At 37.6% G+C, this 19972-nt stretch overlaps 1 protein-coding gene across 1 annotated transcript in view; it reads right to left on the bottom strand.

Moving 5' to 3' along the window:
• Positions 1-19972, bottom strand: part of LOC127628536 (bromodomain adjacent to zinc finger domain protein 2A-like) — a 45792-nt gene that overhangs the window by 3954 nt on the left and 21866 nt on the right. Inside the window, exons 18-28 of the mRNA XM_052105332.1 lie at positions 19643-19787; positions 18657-19276; positions 13128-13335; positions 11910-12065; positions 11656-11816; positions 7959-8024; positions 7153-7439; positions 6197-6332; positions 3908-4054; positions 3528-3748; positions 2421-2564 (exon numbers count right to left, since the gene is read on the bottom strand). Coding sequence (XP_051961292.1) covers positions 2421-2564; positions 3528-3748; positions 3908-4054; positions 6197-6332; positions 7153-7439; positions 7959-8024; positions 11656-11816; positions 11910-12065; positions 13128-13335; positions 18657-19276; positions 19643-19787 — 2291 coding nt within the window. The remainder of the gene's footprint in view (positions 1-2420; positions 2565-3527; positions 3749-3907; positions 4055-6196; positions 6333-7152; positions 7440-7958; positions 8025-11655; positions 11817-11909; positions 12066-13127; positions 13336-18656; positions 19277-19642; positions 19788-19972) is intronic.

The raw sequence follows: 19972 nt of genomic DNA, 5'->3' as shown, positions 1-19972 counted from the left end.
AGCACCCGATGAAACGCCCCGCTGCCGCTGAGCCATTGGTGAGACCACGTAAACTGTGGCACAAACGGAAGCCTCGCCCAACTAAGCGCAAACCCTGCGCTGGAGGAAACCCCCTCGGGAAGCAGGCGTGAAGGAGTCTGGAGCCTGCAGTTCTTCCTGGCCCAGATTCAAAGAAAACCCAGCTGACACCTATGCTGTTCCGCTTCACCGGTACCAGAGTGTTATGCAAAAGGTTATTCATTTTTGTTGTTGCAAAATAAAGAGAGCATTAAAAATTAAGAAAAACGCTTGTTACGATCACACAAGACAATCACACACTCAAAAAAGGGATTAATTTCCCTTTGCATTTCTCACACCCCACACATAATGCTCAACCATTTCCCTATGGCGAGCGGCGCTCTCTTTAATAAAGTGCAAACCGATGCACAAGGTGTCTCACCACGCAGATGCACTGTTATACACTCCAATTTGTGCACTCTTGCTGGATCAGGTTTTCAGACGAAAAGTGGTGACCACAGACGCACCCAACATAGGATGGGGGCGCGCTGTGTTATGGACCCCAGCTTTCGACACCTAGATGGACATGATACGTGCGTGGCACATCAACTGCTTGGAAATGTACTTGATCGCTACCAATAGTGAGCCTCGCACAACGCCTCCTTTTGTAGAGTGCACACCATCTCCTCTCCCTGCGTGCGACATGTTCCGGGCCGTCTGAACTGCGGATGAATGACTGAGGGTGAATGGAGACTTCATCCTCAGACAGTTCTGAGGATTTGGGAAAAGTTCGGCAAAGCGGAAGTCAATCTATTTTCCTATGCAGAGATGGCCCTCTGCCCTCTTTGGTACTCTTTTTGGTACTATTCATGTGCTGGCGGTCCACAGTTCATGTCTGGCTTTCAAAAGCCACCATCAAACCCAATAAAGGTTATGTGCCTAAGGTGCTACAAGGCTCAGATAGTGCAACTGCAAGCTTCCTCTTTTCTACCGTCTAATTCGGATGAGAAGTTAGCACATTTATTATGCCCCGTGCGGACATTGCACATGTATGTGGAACACACTCGCCAATTTATACCATCAGATCAGCTCTTTGTTTGTTATGGAGGACGCACAAAGGGCACGTCCGTCTCCAAACATCGCCCTGCCTTATGAATCACAAGGCGTGAGATCCCCTATTGACGTGAAGGCGCATTAAACTTGAGGCATGGCCTCTTTGTGGGTGTGGACAAATGGTGTATCCCTACAAGATGCATGCATTGTAGCAGGATGGTCTTCGCAGAAGACGTTCGTGAGGTTTTATAACCTAGATGTGGTGTCCATTGTATGTGTGTGCCCTCTGTCTTGAGCTTCCTATTCCAACACTATGGGCAGGCTTCTTATTCCAACACTATGGGCTTCCTATTCCTTATTATGGGCAGGCTACCTAATCGTCTGTGTACTCCCACAAGATGCCACAAGCACTTACAATGAAAATAAACCTCCCTCCCTACCTCTGAGTATGAAGGGTTAATTATACTGTGTGTATTATATGATTCATATACATGCTCAGACTAAGATTAACTTTCTGTCTTGTTTTCACTCATTTTCATACATATTTGTAGACCTATTAATAAGTCACTGCCCGACGGGCCTGTGACCTCAAAAATATAAATATTCTTCTAAGTGTTTCTACATGGTGCATTTCAGTGTATGACATTACATATTATGATGTGATGGGAATCAATGATGTTACCCAAAGCGTTCACTGCAATGTCTCGTGAACTGAATCGATAGGGAAGGTCTCTGGTTACACATGTAACCTCGGTTCCCTGAGATGAAGGGAACGAGACATTACAAACTTGGCCACACTACTGCTTCAGAGTTGAGGTACGAATTATGCATTATTGTCTTTCAATCCGAATATTCTGAAGAAATGGTGTGAGGGCCCACTTAAATGGGGAAAATGCGAGCCTAAAAGGGCGGGGCTCAAACATCATTGCCAATTATAAGATTGCCATTATGATTCAAGGGCTTCAACTAAGTCATGGATAAGGAATTCCCCAAAGCATTCACTGCAATGTCACGTTCCCTTCATCTCGGGGAACTGAGGTTGCGTGTGTAACCGGAGATATTTTCCTGAACTATTACTATAGTTTTACCACATATATGTTTAAAACATAGTTAGTATAGTAAAATCATGGTACACTTTGGTTATGGTTTTTCTATGAATACCAAAGTTGAAAAACTGTTTAATATAACAAATAAGGATTAGTATTAGTTTTGCTGTGCTGTTGAAATCTCACTGGTATTGGTACTGACAACTGAAATGTTGGTATCGTGACAAACAAACAAAATACAGAATTACCATTATTCCAGTTGAAAATAGGGATTGAAAAAAAAATGTACATGCCCAACAAAACAGCATATGAGCAAACACTTACCCTCCCTGTAGAATTCTCTCCCTCATGGTGAGGAAATCCATGGGGTTTTTGATGATGCGCCGGTAGCCAGGCACCAGGCGGGGGTTGACCGGTTCCAGAAAAGGCCATGCATCTGAATGAGCCTCCATTTCCATCAGAATGATCCTACAGCACATCAAACCCACATTAATTATCCATGTCATCCAAATTGTTTGTTAAATTTATTACACATACTGAATTAATTTCGACTCTGTTGTATGATTTTAAATTCACCTCACGGCATCGGTTTAAATATTGCTTATTTGTGTGTAATTTATTAGGTAGCAGTGATATACAAGTTAATTTAATTCTTCCTTTTGTGGTGGATGCTAATCTAGATCAAGCACATCTTTAATTTTAGTGTGAATTAAGTTGGATGACTCATAATATTTAGGCTATCAATCTGAGATTGCAGCCTAAATATGAACTTAAATTCTATAAAAAATTTACAATAACCCTTTACAAATAATGTTCCATTTGTTAACATTAGTTAGTAACATTAATGAACATGAACTAACAATTAACAATACTTCTACAGCACTTATTTATCGTAGTTAATTTCTACATAAAATTTTGTAAAATCAAATTGTATACATTAGCATTAGTTCACGCATTAAGGGTCATTTACATTAGGCTGAGCACACACCTTTTTTCTTCAGAAAAGCCACATACAAGGATATGAAGTTACATGGGTATGATGTAGTTCATTCATCACAAATAACAAGTAATATTATATTTAAAATGTTAAAATATACAGTCTACTCACTTTCCTGCAACAATAAAAAATGCAGCTTTGAAATATGTATTCTTTATTGTACAGAGTCAAGAGGTCAGCATGTGACATTTAGATCTTCTATTGGTCACACGTCCTTCTCAAAGGAATTTGCAGGTCAATGTACACCAATCTTCAACTCTTGTATGCAGCAGAGTATGAAATTTCTTTGCATGAGGTTGCGTTTAAGTCTCCCGCATTCTGACGAGTATGTATATAAGTGAATGGAGCGCTAAGTGTAGTGTGACCGTCCCGTTATGAACGGGTCTATAAACTTAGAATGTTTGCAAGTTTATAAATGAACATTGAAGACTCACTCGCAGTAGGTGAGGTCAGGCTGGTTTCGTGTGGTCATCCGTCTACGCTTGGAAGGGGAGGAGTTTGTCCCACTTGAGGAAGCAGCAGAATCTTTTTGTCGTGTGGTCATGCCTTGTTTGTACCCACCATCCTCTCCTGAACAATCCTCTGCAAGGCGCCTTTTCCGCATATTTGACCTCTGCCGCACGGAGCGCTGTGATTGTGAAGCATCACCGTTTTCCTGCAAAATTATGAACGTCAATTCACACAAGACTACACACTTACAAAATGGACACAAATTTTCAAACATAATGAAAATCCAAGGACACTGTTAGGTGTAAAATCTGAAGCATCCACTACCTCAGAGTTTAACAGTCTTGATCAGGACTCAGGGAATTACCTTAGCAACGCAGGTGGGACAGAACCAATCACCTTCTGGCACCTGCATGACCTTTGGTCTGAGGCAGAACATGTGACACCCACGATCACATCCATCACACAAGAGCAGGTACTCATCATCATCACCCTTACGGCACACCTGACACGTCTGTGGACATACATGAACATACCATCAGTTTATGTGTACCTATAGAAAACACTTCGCCAGGTTTCAACATTAATCACCAAATTTAAGATGGAGGGTACTACAAGAGAACAGGTTAAGGGTTTCCTTTAAAGCAGGGGTGGGGAAACTTTTCAATTAAGGGCCATTTCAGTATTTATGAAATTATTCACAGGCCATACAATTGCTTGCAATATCTAAATTGTTGTTTGAAATTAATGTACGCATTTTGTTACATGCTCACACACCAAAAACACTAAAAACGCGGAGGGGTCGAAGGAAGACCGCCGTCCACGAGGAGGGAAGTGTCTCCCCGACCTCCTGGGGCTCCCCAGCCTTAGAGAACGAGGGAGGAATGTGGCAGGGCTGAGGGCGGGGCCGGGTTGTGATTATACACACCCGGTCCCTTATCAAGCTAATTAAGCCTCCGAGAGGGATAAAGGCCGATGGCAGACGGTGGTGCGACGAGAGAGAGAATGTTTACGGACATGTCCGTCATGTGCGTTTTCTCTTTTGTTTCAGTTTACCAATTAAACTATTATTTACATTGCCAAGCCGGTTATCGCCTCATCCTTTCCATTGAACTACATTACAATCCGTTTCTCACCCACACATATTGCCTCTGAAGACATGGATTTAACCACGGGAGTCGTATGGATTACTTTTGTGCTGCCTTTATTTGCTTTTTAGAGCTTCAAAGTTCTGGTCGCCATTCACTTCCTTTAAATGGACCTGCAGAGCTGAAATATTCTTTTAGAAATCTTCTACAGAATCTGTTCTACAGAAGAAATTCTGTGAGTAAATGATGAATGTTTTTTGGTGAATAGTACTTTAAAACAACACTATGTAAGATTCTTTTGTTAGAAATGTACAAAATGTCATTAATGAGCAAGTACACCAACAACCCATATTCCAAACCATGTTTTTGCCTTTAATGAATCATATGTGAACCGATCGCGATGTGTTTCTAAGTTTTGTTTTTTTCCAGTGAAGTTTGTTACATGTTTACTAATATCTCAAGGTGGCGTTGTGGTGGCATAGCAGGCTAAAGCACATAACTGTTAATCAGATGGTCGCTGGTTCGATCCCCACAGCCATTACCGTTGTGTCCTTGAGCAAGGCACTTAACTCCAGGTTGCTCCAGGGGGATTGTTCTTCTAATAAGTGCACAGTAAGTCGCTTATAAAAGGATAAAAGCGCCTGCCAAATGCATAAATGTCTAATATTCATGACTTTTGAGTATTTTATAATATTGACACAGTTTCGAGATACCCAAAGTGTGTGTCTCCAAGTATGTGTGTGCCACTGTTTTCTTAGCGTTTTTTTATTTGTTTTTTACCTCAGGTCACAGAATGCACAAGTTGAAAGATTTATTTATTTTGCCTGACAAAGACCTAATGGTCTAAACATTGCAAGAAAGTGTAAGCCAATAAAGTATTTTTGGAGCAATAAATCAGTGTAATACAGACACTTGCTATTTTTTTCTTTTAAACAGATCCCCAATAATGTATGCTCATCTCAAGTTGTTTATACTGTACCAATTTCAAGCACAGTAATGTACTGTATATGAATTTGTTTAATGTGTATCCAACTCTGTTGAAACTTCACTTCTAAATAAGTAATTTTGTTTTTATTGTAATTGTGATATTGCATTTTTCTGCTTTTTTGACATTTTCATAATCAATAAAGTATTTTATCATTATGCATAGAACTAATATTGTAGAACTACGGTTCACTAGATTCTCCATTGAGGCTGTAGATCAAAAATATAGTGTCTTCATTTGAACTCATATCAGCCATTTCACAAGTTTGACATCTTAAATATGTGTAGTACAATACAAACATTAATGTGTATTGTGTAGTGGATAAAAAAGATTTGTAATCATATAAAAATATAATTAAGAGTGTAGTTTCTCAAAGTAATATTGGATATAAATGTTTAAGTGAATAACATAATATCAACATGAAAATAGCTCCGCAAGTAACTTGCAATCTTATGCTTCAAGCACTAGAGGTCCAAAACCAAATTTTAGCATTAGGAAATTACACCAAAAACAGGATTTTAATATTATAGATTAAAATGAATGATCTAAATACATTAAAGATTTTCACAAGTGGTGTTCTCACCACTTTGACGATGGATCTTTCCCAGGCTATGGCTTTCTCCAGCTGTAGCAGACAGAGAGAAAGCTGAGATGCACTGTGGCAGCGGTCCAGAGCCTGACGCCACGTCCTCAACCTGGCTGTGATCTCACTCTCCAAACTATAAACACAAACAAACACATGTATCAACTGGAACAAGCCATGATAAACTGTAATACTTTCTAGATATAATGATTGCAGACAGTTCTTTACTGGCAAACATTTTTAAATGCTAAAGCATACTTTGTGAATGTATGAAAGAACAGTGATTAAGAAAGCAAGACAAATTTATTCCATGTTTTATGGGTCAGAATATGCTGTGCAATTGTTGTAATTCTGATTACTCCCACCAGCAAATAGACTATATTTAGAATAGCATACTATAGTACTACTGTCTCACTCTTCCTGCTGTTTGTATATGTACAATGTGCAAACTATGCAAATATATTTTATTTACAAAGTTGAAACATTTTGAAATAAAATTGGTTTCAAAAAGCACAATAAACACTCTAAAATGATAATTGTAGACCGCAGAATGAAATATGCATGATGTAATTAGGTCATGTGACAAGGTCACGCATAAAACGGTTTGAAATGTTTAGCATTGCATAATTTGCGCCATTTCTCTAAACAATACTACGCAGTACTCTGTGTATACTGTTCAGTATACAGTACACTAGTATTGCATTCTGAATGCAGCCTTAAAATAGGACCTGAGGGGAAAACGCTGTCATCTAGTGGCCATTTCACTCTTTGTAATTTTGTAGTCTACTGTGCTTTGGTTGTGTAAGTTATCAAATGTAAAAAGAATGTCACAGTGGATAAAACTAAACTGATAAACTGTATAAACAAAAACATTGTTCATATACCTCATGAACTGAAGCACTTTCACAACTTGTTATTTCCCCGATGCCTCTGAAATTCATCTAAACTCCACTCACCTGACAGCATCTAACGGGACTTCCTCTCCACCAGGAGGAGGAGTCAGAGGGGCTAGACGCACCACCTCCGCTAGATTCCACAGCGGCTCCTTCAGATATCGGCGCTCGATGTTGCGCTCCAGGTTGGTCAATCGAAGAACAGCCAGGTCCAAAGGGTTGTTGGGAACTCGCAGGAGATCAGACCAGTCCTTCTTAGTACGGACCATCCAGTCGTCTCTGGGGTCCACCTCATGCTCGTAATACTGCAGGTCCTCCCGCGTGGAGTCTGCCTCAGGAGGTGTGAAGATCTGAAACAAGAAAAAGTGTATATCCCAAGAGGAACAAAGAGAAATGAACAGTTGTTTAAAACTTTAAAATGTTTATTTAAATCATTTTAATGATAATTATTTCTTTACCATTTATTTTTATTAATGATGTTTTGATAAATAAATAATTGAATTTTATCAAATTATTTAATTTTACCCTTTTCTGTATTTACTAAACAATTATAGGACAAGAGGAGGGAATGGGATGGGGAAATTCTGATAGCCAGACTTCAAAATAAATAAATAAATACAAAAATAATTGGAAAAAAACAAACAAACAAAAAAAACTTAACCTGTCGGTGCATGCATCCCAACCGCTTCGTCACTGGTTTGCCGATTTATTTTTTATTTAACTGAATATCTGTTTCTATCTGGACTCTAGCCCTCACATTTTATGGAAGAACTCTTGAGTATTTCATAAAGTTATGTCAAACAGTTCACTATATTCAGTAGTATTGGTGGACTCAAAGAGCACTTGAGTTTAAGGCCATTCTTAAGTACCTGAAATTGCGAGTTTGGCCATTCCTGATCGGCCACTGTTTCACGCTCTGTGTTGGGAGTGGCCACCTGGAAATAAAGATTGTGTACACTGTGATATATCGAGTAGCGTTGGGGAAGCCACACCGAAACTGTATCATGCCAAACTATTCGTAACTTAAAGTGAAGCTATAGTCCAGCTACCAGTTTGAAAAAACCAGTTTGCGCATAAACTCAAAATTCACTAAAAGGTTTATGCGCTAGGCAGAGGTGGATTATTTTTTCGTTTCGCAGTTGCCAAAATGCGCATTAAGGTGATGAACAGGTTTCTTTGCAAAACAATGATGTATTTTGACCATTTGTGCGTGCATTTCTGCTTCTCAAAGCTTGTGATGGCAACACTTGGTTGATGGGTCGGGTGAGTGATAGCTTGTGTGACTGGCACAACGAAAGGTCCGACTTTGGCACTCAAGCAAAGTTCTTGACATTCTGAACTTTTTAAACCCACAACTGGTCATTAAAGTGGGTCCATATAATCTGCTAGAACAGTTGAGCACAGGCGTTCCTAGGTATATGGACGGTGGTGGCATATAGTCATTGCAGCCATTTTAGCCCTCATTATATACACTTACCGACCACTTAACTAATTAGCCAATCATGTGGAAGAAGTGCAATGAATAAAACCTTGGCGGATGGGCTATAACAGGTTCAACTTTCCTCAGCCAAGAACAGAAAGCTGAGGCTGCAGTAGGCACAGGCTCACCAAAACTGGACAGTTAAAGACTGGAAAAAAATGAATCTCCATTTCTGCTAATGTAAACAGATGGTAGGCCAACTGCAGCCTCAGCTTTCTGTTCTTGGCTGACAGAAGTGGAACCCAACATGGTCTTCTGCTGTTGTAGCCCATCCGCCTCAATGTTCGACATGTGGATTCTGACATGCTATTCTGCTCACTACAATTGTAGAGTGATTATCTGAGTTACCGTAGCCTTTGTCATCGTGAGCCAGTCTGACCATTCTCTGTTAACCTCAGATCAACAAGGCGTGAAAATCCCAGGAGATCAGCAGTTACAGAAATACTCAAACCAGCCCATTTGGCACCAACAATCATGCCACGGTCAAAATCACTGAGATCACAGTTTTCTCCATTCTGATGGTTGATGAATATTAACTGAAGCTCCTGACCCATATCTGCATGATCATGCATTGCACTGCTGCCACACTTTTGGCTGATTAGATAATCACACGATTAAGTAGGTGTACAGTTGTTCCTAATAAGTGGTCGTGACTGTATGATGTTCTACTCATTTTGCCACATCTCCTTGGAGCAATTAATAAAACAATGTACAATTGCTCCAATATAGCAAATACAACTCTTTCAAAGCAAGGAGGTTATTCCGTTGATCCACCATGACAAGGCTCCATCAATATAATGCATGACGCAGAGGAAGGAAACACAAAATGATTCCCATTTTCTTAAGACGAATCTTTAGAAATTAACTTAAAAAAAATGCAAAACATTAGGATGGAAATGCATCTAATGACAGCATCTAATTTAAATGTGCACAAAATACAACCAATAGAAAACTTAAATTTAAACGCTTTATTATAAGCAATGGACTATGCACAAAATATAGCCTATTTATCTCTAGTCAAATCTAAGGGGACTAACCATCTTCCGGTATCATAGTCAGCTAATGTGTAAAATTCAATATTCGTAGCAAACTTCTATTCTAAAAAAAATTATTTATCACAACAAATGTGATTTACTTTAGTAAAAATATAAAAAAAACAGCCGAGCACTGCTTCCTGTAAGGTGTCCTCTGCGTGGAAAGTAGTTACATCCAGCGATTGTACAGTGATTTACAAGTGAGAAATACAGCAACACAAGCGATTCGATAGCACAAACTATCTCCTGAAGGCAATGTGGCACAATTGCAAGTTTTAGTGCTATCCGTTGGGTGACGAAACATCACTGAGAACACTACATACAGAACTGAATGTTTTGTAAATTATTATATTTCCTCATCAAAACATGATTACACAAGAGTAAAGCTCTACTAAGTGAAAAAAACGTACAGTTGAAGACTAATTCATTTGATTAATATAATCTGTAATATCACACCATAATATTCATAAATAAAATAAATGATACAATAACATGATTGATGTGATGAGGTTATTTGTTAAGATCAGTTACCACAAATTAAAAGTTAACAATACTTTTACAGTATTTATTAATCTTAGTTCATGTTCATTTCAACATACTAATAGCTTTTACAAATTAAAAATTGTATATGTTAACATTAGTAAATGCAATATGAACAATCATGAACTAACAATGAACAATTCTATTATTATTAACTAATATTAACAGATTAATAAATACTGAAAAAAATCTATATAGTTAATTGTTTGATCATGATACCAAATACATTAATGCATGTTAATGAATGGAACCTTATTGCAAAGTGTTAACACACAATTTAATCCATTCTATATTGTGTCAGATTACTGCATCATTGTTAATTGTTCTTTTTTGCAAATGAAAAAAAGGAGAATGAAATGTTCACTTCTCATAGGCATTCGTCCATCATCAGTGCTCTCTTCAGTTCGGCAGACCTCTGCACATGACAAATCTCTCAGAAACGGGACACTATTTTAATTAACGGAAATTATACTGAAAGTGAAAATTATATTACACTGTATAAATAGGATACAATAAACTAATATTGACCACTATTAGACAAATTGTATGGTTAAAGAGTCACTATGTTAAGAAATATTTGATTGTTCACTCCAGCATTTGAGGTGAAGCTGGAGTATCATCAATTGCCATATTATATTGACTTATATTAACACGGGGATATCCTTTATCTGGCTAAATTAATCAGAATAATTACATGTGTAGTATTCAGTAAGAAACAGGGACCTTACTGAGCCAGTGCTGGTCTATGGCTTGTAAATATTCACCTTCATTGTGGTCAATAACTTAAAATACACATTGTAAAACCCCTTCTTCCTTTTACTGGATGGAGCAACAACATCTCAATGTGCGATGGATATTGTCCAGTTTCATCTGCAGAAACTTGTTTTAATAACGCGTGTGATAAGTAATTTTCCTGAGTCGTCTTGACAGCATTAATCAGCATAGAAAGAAATAGTTTCTGGTGCTGTGCAGGAAGTGTGCCTTAAAGTCTTGAATCAGAAATGAACTGTCCAAACGGACTGCTTTACTAAAATGGTATAAAAGACTTTCACGTGCTTCTAGAGAGAAAGAGACATTCCAGTAGAGTGCATTAGATTATTGCCTCAGCTGGGTCAGATGAGCTACAGCCACGCTACTGAAAAATGTATTTAAGTAAGTGTGCTTGTGTCTCTCTTCTGTAGACGTGAGTACATCCAGTACAAGCACTCAAACAGCACCACTCTGTGGTTACTAATGCACCCAGACAAGACTAAAATGAAGAAAAAATTAAAATGACAAAAGTAGCACCATGTTGCCTACAGTGACCTAATGTTATTGTTTAACAACTGTCTAACCTGTGATTATTTTAGCAAAACAAACATGAAACTGCAAGGCCACATTTGTTAAATTAAAAGGGGCTTTTGATATGATCTGAACAAAAAACTGATGACCAAGTAGTTGCTGCATGACACAATTGAAAGTACGCAAGAACCTGTTAGCGGCCCCCTTAAATGTGCTTCATGCATCTCTTACCTTGAGCTGAAGATCTGCACCAACCACCTTCTGCTCCAAATCTTCCACCCACCGAAGAACACTCATGTCTATCTTCAAGACTTTCTCATGGTCATTCCAGGACTGTTTAGATGCCTCCATCAGTGCACCGCCCTCCTCCACTGTCATCTGGAAAATGGGGTCTGACAAGGAAAAAGTAAGAGAATGCAATAAATATGCTGCCATCAACCAAAGAAACAGAACAACTGGAGGCCATTCTCTTTGCTGCTCCTCACCGGTGACGGGACGTGTGCAGACCTCAGCTAGATACTCCATGTGTTTGGTAAGGTGTTTGTGGAGCACCTTCTCGCGAATACCTCGCGGGTGCAGGGCGCTTAAAATGGCCGTCAGCTCCTCTGGTTCTTTCACCCACCACCAGCCTTTCACCATTTCTGTAGAAAACAGTTTAACTTATGATGATGGACACTACACTGGAAATAAATAACTTTAGTTGGCCTACATACGAGATATAGATACAGTACTATAAAATAATTTCCTCTTTTTGCAAACAGCAACTACAGTGTGTACAAAATCTAGAAATAAACAATGTGCATCTGATTTTGCAAGCTTTCACATAGTCTAAACAAATTTATTGGGAGCACTTGTCATCTTTTCACTTTCTATTCTCGCTGAATAAATGAGTATCATATAAAATATAACTAAGAACTGTGACACATGCTGCTTTATTCTATAAAATAGTGCTAAGGTTTATATGCAGATTATAAAGCCATTATATTTGACCCTAAAAAGACGGTCACGTGATATTTTTTCTTACAGACTCAAGGCTATGCAGTGCCGAGAATCATACTGATAGGGAACTGAAACAAAGAACTACGATTTATAAGGATTACAGCCAGATTGGGATGGGGGTTGTCAAATAGTTCAATAAATAAAAAAAATAAAAAATATATATATATATATATTCAAATTTTTGTAAATCTATAGATTACTAAAATGTATCATTTGTAATAACAGCTGTAAATATTGCTATAATGAAACTTGTGTATATAAAATGAGTTTTAATAAATTCTTAATTTGACTTTTTTTTTTTTTTTTTATAATTTCAATATAATAACACTTATAAAATTAATAAATTCAGCCCCATAAATCTGATTCAAGGAGTCATTTAAGAAACAGTTAAAAAAAAAAAAAAGCACAACCCACTTGTGTCAGCACATCAATTGAATTCTTTATTAACAATCTACATATCTATAATTATCACCCATTATGCCAATACATTAATAGCCTTTTTTATTGTACTTATTAAGGAATATTCCTTGGCAGGATATGAAGCATAGTACACTTGACAGCTATTTAATCATAAACACAGTGTACAACTAAATTGCACCGCTATCATTGTCACCAACTAATAAATTGGTCATAACTCCACTAAAATATCTGTTGAAGATTGAATGTCAGACCCAGCACATTATCGGTGATATTATGGCACTCACCCAATGGAATAGGCTTCACCACCAGCTGAGTGAAGTACTTCAGCTCAACATCTTGGAACAGATTGGAGGGTGGTCGGCCCCGCCTCTTAGCTGTGCCAGATCTAGAGCGCAGACGAGACGGCCCGCTGCCTCTCTTGCGCCTCCTACCAACTCTGGGAATTGGAGTGGAGCACACTTGAGGAACTGCAGTCTGCAACTGTGGGCAGGACTGAAGACACAGAGAGATGCGATTAGGATGAGAAAAGTATATTGAAAGGTTTGACATCACAAAAATTTATATTTAGCCATAATAAACATTATGCAAAAGTGAATCTAACAAAGAAAGGATAGGGTCATATTACACCATAAAAATCTAAAGAATTCAATTAATTATATTTTGCAAGTGGAAGTGCCAATTTTTTGACTAAGGTTTTGCATTGACATTATTTTCATAGAAACTAAGCCCCCCAAATTCCCATTATAGTAAAAGGAAAAAATGGAATGCTTCTCATTTTAATTTCGTTTATCATCCAGAATGATCATATAGCTTCCGAAGGCATGGATTAAACCACTCAAGTTTTATGGATTACTTTTATCCTGCCTTTATGCCCTTTTTGGAGCTCAGAAGTTTTGAAACCCATTGACTTACATTGTATGTAAAACATTTAGGTTAAAATATGACCTGGAATGTTCTTGACAGGCTTTGTGAAACTCAACTTTAGAGGGATAGTTCACCCAAAAATGAAAATTCATTAAAATAATTTACCCTCATGTCATCCCAGATGTGTATGACTTTCTTCTGTTCAACACAAATTAAGATTTTTAAAAGAATATTTCAGCTCTACAGGTCCTTTTAATGCAAGTTAATGGTGGCCAGAACTTTGAAGCTCCAAAAAGCACAATAAAAGTAATCCATACTACTTCAGTGGTTGAATCCATGTCTTCAGAAGCAATATGATAGGTGTGAGGGAGAAATAGATAAATATTTAAGTCCTTTTTTACTGTGAATCTAAACTTTCACTTTTGCGTCTACATTCAAAGGTGGAGATTTATAATAAAAATGGTAAATAATTAACGTGTGGGTGAGAAACAGATATGGATTTAACCACTTGAGTCGTACTGATTACTTTCATGCTGCCTGATATTCTGAGATATTATTCTAAAATCTTCATTTGTGTTCTGCAAAAGAAAGTCATACACACGCTACACCTGGAAGGTGAGTAAATGATGAGAGAATGTAAATTTGTAGGTGAACTATTCCTTTAAAGTCATTCAAGGTGCATTTTTGTTTCCAAAATTGAAACAAAGAAAGCCACATTTGTAAGCCAAAAAGCAAGTGTAGATAAACTTTTCATTATATATGCTTTCTGCTCATGTTTTCTGGGCTAATAAGTGACTTTCAATTTGATGGGAAAATCCTTGTCATATTTTCCAATTTATAGATGTAACATTAAAATTTTCATAATCGATAGTCAAGGAAATTATCGATCAATTACTTGATTAATCGTTAACGTTAATACCGGAAAACACATGTGGAGGACTCCAAATAATACCCTACCGTTTAAATATAATTTAAATTAATACACTTAAGAAATGCAGTATTGCCATTTTCCTCGTATATTTGCTGTTCAGTGTATTTGAATACATTTAGCCAATGTTTAGTACAAAATTGTGAAGTGTTTATTTACTGTTAATTAATTACTGTTAATAGTGTTGTCATGATACCAAAAATTCAGTATTCGATACTGATACCAGTGAAATTTCATGTTACTCTCGATACCAATTTCAATACCACAGCAAAAATATGCTAATATTGTAATGTGCTATTGAACACAATTTCTTTAGCCTATTTAAAGTTTCATTTCAACATAAATAATAAAAGACATGCATGTTTCCTTCAAGTGTTTCTCAATTAAGTATATTAAGTCGGGCCTTTCATTTATATTTCGTTTCAGTTTTATTTATTTTTCTTTTCTGAATTCCATGTTTTAAAGTTTATTTTAATTCATCATCAAAATGGTATCTAATCAAATTAATTCTAAAAAAACTAAAGTGAAAATAGAACAGTTGCTTTTTTTAAACATTACACTGATTTTTTATTTTAAACTCTTATTCAGTACAAACGCACTCTTGCTTATAATGCTTATTATTTGTTAATCAATATTTATTATTATTAATGTTACCACAGTGAATATTAGATTTTACTATACAGTTGTAATATATTTCAATTGCAATTTCATAAATTTCATGTGTCTGGCATTTATTTTGACTTAAACTTTTATTTTGACGTGTTTTGATGGAAGCTTCACTTAAAACCGGATAAACAGATCGCTACATGCCCAGTGTGATTTTAAGTGAAAATTCTGCTGTTTGATTATAAAAATATAAAGTCTACATGTGGTAGAGCGGGTCGGCTGCCAACTCCACATGCTGAAGGGAAAGACACTGAACCCCCAGTTACTTCTAATGGCAGGCTAGCGTAGCGCCTTGGCGTCATCATTGCTGTATGAATGTGAATGTGTGTGTGAATGGGTGAATGGGACACAGTGTAAAGTGCTTTGTTACCTCTAAAGTTAAAAAAAAAAAAGCGCTATAAAAGTGCAGACCATTTACCATGATTCTGTGGAGTTTAGAGGTATGAGCGATCTGCTTCACACATTCATTTAAAGCATGCAGCTCTATTGCAGCCCTTAGCGGTTTAATAATCACTCTAGGACAGGTCACGATTTGAATTTGATTAATCGTGCATTTCAGTTTAGAAGGAGTAACGGAGCAGTCGTGTGTTGGTATCGAATAGCAGAGGTGTAAGTCTCAAGTCTTAACCATCAAGTCTCAAGTCCAGTGCAGACAAATCAAGCAAGTAAAGTCAGTGACTCACCTCAAGCAAGTCAAGTCAGTGACTCACCTCAAGCAAGTCAAGTCGAGTCAGACTCACCTCAAGCAAGTCAAGTCAGTGACTCACCTCAAGCAAGTCAAGTCAGTGACTCACCTCAAGCAAGTCAAGTCGAGTCAGAGACTCACCTCAAGCAAGTCAAGTCAGTGACTCACCTCAAGCAAGTCAAGTCGAGTCAGAGACTCACCTCAAGCAAGTCAAGTCGTCAGTGACTCACCTCAAGCAAGTCAAGTCAGTGACTCACCTCAAGCAAGTCAAGTCAGTGACTCACCTCAAGCAAGTCAAGTCTTGATGAGTTTCAATTCGAGTCAAGCCACAGTACTAAAATAAATAAGGGTAATTTTTGAAAAATATTTATTTTTGATGAACTTATATACATATCATTACATTCATTTATTTATTTAGATGAGTTGTATAACAGTAATGTGTTATACACACACACACACACACACACACACACATATATATATATATATATATATATATTAGTAAATTGCGTTAATGAACATGCCCTGTATTTTTTATCGTGGACTTAAATTCTGTGAATACTTCTAGATACCTTATAATCCGAATTGTTTAGATTTTAAGAATGAACCGGTTAAAATGTATAACACTGCGTGTATCCGACGAGGCTCAACCCAGTTTGTGAGCTCCTTGCCCAAATGTATTTAATGCACAAGTAATTTTGCTCATCTACCCGCAACAGGGTGACATATAAGAGGTCTCGGAGTGACACATGACAAAAAATGCTGTTAGTCAAAAAGACGCGGTTGAAGAAACACTATTATATTTTTAAGAACAGACAAAAAAGCCTTCAGTGCTCGTGTCTGATTCTGTTTGTTCAGAGGCGTGCAAAGGGACCCTTTCTCGTGAAACAAACACATGTAAAGAGTTATCACTCCTTTTCTCGGTTTCATTCAACTGAAAACTGTTTGCAAGAATAATATAGTCTATGAGAATGCTGCACATGATCTCTGATCATCTCGTGAGGTACTGAGAGTTTAGTTCGCTCTTACACATTGTGAACGCAACTCTGCAGGTTCAGTAATATATACATCTTTATATTAAATAAACAAAGACGAAAGAGATTAAATCATAAAGTAATACAAGACATGTTCACCTTGAATTTGAAATTTAATTCTATTTAAATTTTCTTTAGGCGGCATTAACTGGATTACCAAAACACAAAACAAACACATTCGATAAGAACACACATTTGGCAGCATTTTTTGGGAACACAAGGGAACTTATTAGGCTTATTTATTTTTAGGATTATTATAATAATATTTACATTTATAATGGTCTTTAGTTCTTAAATTGCACCTGTTGCTACATACTGATACTTGCGTCATGGCAAATGGGGTCGTTGGAGATGGTACATGTTTGGATTTGGGGAGATGGTTATATATAAAATTTTCACTGTTATATTAATTGCTTTTTTCATTTAGTTTAAAGTGCAATTTGAATTTAGAAGATTTTCGTGTTTCAATAAATTTCTGTAATTTTTCAAGCAAAATCAATCAAGCAAAAATATTCACCATTTAATTGGATATTACGATATTTTAAATGCAATTACCATTAAAATATTTTTTTCACATATCGCCCAGCCCAAAAGCGAAGTTACATTTTTCATGAACAATTGTAAAATGAACTTTATGGACACCCAAAATAAACCCAATTTTTTATATTACCAACAAATGGTTATGGTATATTGTTGACTGTTGAGGTTTAGAAAAGGCACAAACACATTTAGAGGCAATGTCGGGTCATTTCAAACTAATCGTAAATCATTTTAATTTAATGACAACACTCAAACATTTGAACAGTAATTTTACATATTAATCATTCTGGATAATGAAATAATAACTAAATGATTTACTTACCTTTCCTTGTGGTTTTTGAAATGTCTGATGAAATTTGAGGTTGTGGTGGTTGTATTGGATATTTTTGCATTGCATATTTTCATACTTCTTTTATTCACACGGTCCAGTTCGAAATCTTTACATCCAAAGGATATTATTTTGGGAACTCGAAAATCATCTGTCATTTTGGCGAGTTGTGAGCGCAGCGTTAACTGCACAAATGCAGATCAGTGGTGCTGGCGGGCTTTAAACACTGTTTATAATAAGTTATTGAAAATAATAATAAAACCATTCAAGTCATTGTTGAGTCATGCAGTTCAATTCAAGTCCCGAGTCACTGGTCAGAGTCGTCATTTTCTTAATTTAGTCAAGCAAGTCTCAAGTCCATAAATTTGCGACTTGAGTCTCCCACCTCTTTTGAATAGTCAGTGTATTTATATCTTTTAGTATCGATTTCATACCGAAGTCCAAGTACTTTTGACATCACTAACTGTTCATTATAATTTGTATTGAAGATACATATGAGTTCATTAAAACTTCCAGGCCATTAGATTTTTTATTTTATTTTATTATCAAGTGTGCTCTCTAGTGGCAGATGACTGTATAGACAAGTCTTTTCAACATCTGCTGGCATGATCATGGAACGGATTTGTACTGAAACTGATTAATGGAAGATCGATAAGCTTAATCGATCAAATTTTTAAAAACAATTCAATCGCTTAATCATTAACATCCCTAATTCAAATCTTACCATCAATACAAAACAAGGAAATGCTCATGAGCTCCAGTACAAACCTGTATTAGAAGAGGCTGCAGTGGAAGCGCGATAAGCGGCGTAGAATTCATGGGGACTGAAATGTCTTTACTGGGTGATGCAGCAGTCTCAAAAGCTTTCACACATGGCTGGGAGAGAGAAGCCTCATCACAAGGCTCTTTAGGCAACAGGTTGAACCACTGGCCTCTTTTCTCTGCCTGCTCCCTCATACCATCCTCCGGTTGGCTGTTATCACCCAGCCCGGCTCCAGACGCTGCAACTGGTGCACTATCGGGCGCCGTGTCCTGCGACTGGTCGAGAAAAGCCTGGATGGCAGTCTGAGTAAGATCCTGCACACGGGAGTTAAGACCTGAATCCTCACCTCCTGATCTGCTGCTACGGCGCCGGCGCCGGTTCTTGGCAGCTCGCAGGTGGAGCTCCACTTCAGGTTTGATCTTCCTTGGGCGTCCTCGTCCACGGGGGCTGCTCATCAGGGAGGGCTCACCTGGTAGAGGATCTACCACTGTAGGGGAGAGTTGGGATGATGGAGAAGAGGAGAGGATCTGGGAAGCGTTGAGAACTGGAGACAGGGGAGGCTCCATTTTAATCTCGGATTTCACTGGGCTCACAGGTTCATCACTGACCAGAACATCACCTGAGGCTGCAAACAAGGAAATAATTGTACATTAGTGTGGCAAAGTAGAAAAGTCACTGAAACCCCAACAAATAGCAATCAGATGGCAAAGGCAGAAGGTGATCATGTTATAATGGCTCGGTCCAAAATGGTACACTTGGTGTTGACTTGTGGTCTCGTAGATTGCAAACCTATGCCATTATACTGGCAGAAAAGCATGTTTCTACAATGATATCAATCCAAAAGTAGACGTGAACTTTTTTTATATTTTCAAATAAATAGTCAAATGAAGTTAAAAATAAAAAGTTGCAATTGTATAATTCAAAAAACAGCCTTCTATCAAGTGTCCCCACAGTAAGGACTGAGAATGGCATGCTGCGAGTTTATACTCACCCAAGACATCCTCGGCTCCCTCCACAAGCACACATCCCATGTAAGGGAGCAGCAGGTACCTGCGACGGTACCGATCCTGCCCGAGAGAAACAGCCCTCATGGAATGCGACGACTGAAGCAGCTTCTTACGGAAAAAAACCTGACGCTAAAATACAGGGGGAAACATTATTGTTAATTCAATAAACAGAGCAGCCAACAGATTTTACTTCATATTGTACTATTTAAATTCAGTTTATACATTCGCAAGTCAAAAGTTTGTACACTTATTTTTCTCATAATTAGGGCTGCACGATTTGGACAAAGTCATATTGCGACTATTTTGAAAATATT

This window comes from Xyrauchen texanus, chromosome 35, assembly GCF_025860055.1.
Source record: "Xyrauchen texanus isolate HMW12.3.18 chromosome 35, RBS_HiC_50CHRs, whole genome shotgun sequence".
In the NCBI taxonomy this organism is placed as follows: Eukaryota; Metazoa; Chordata; class Actinopteri; order Cypriniformes; family Catostomidae; genus Xyrauchen; species Xyrauchen texanus.
This window is presented reverse-complemented; position numbering and strand designations above follow the sequence as displayed.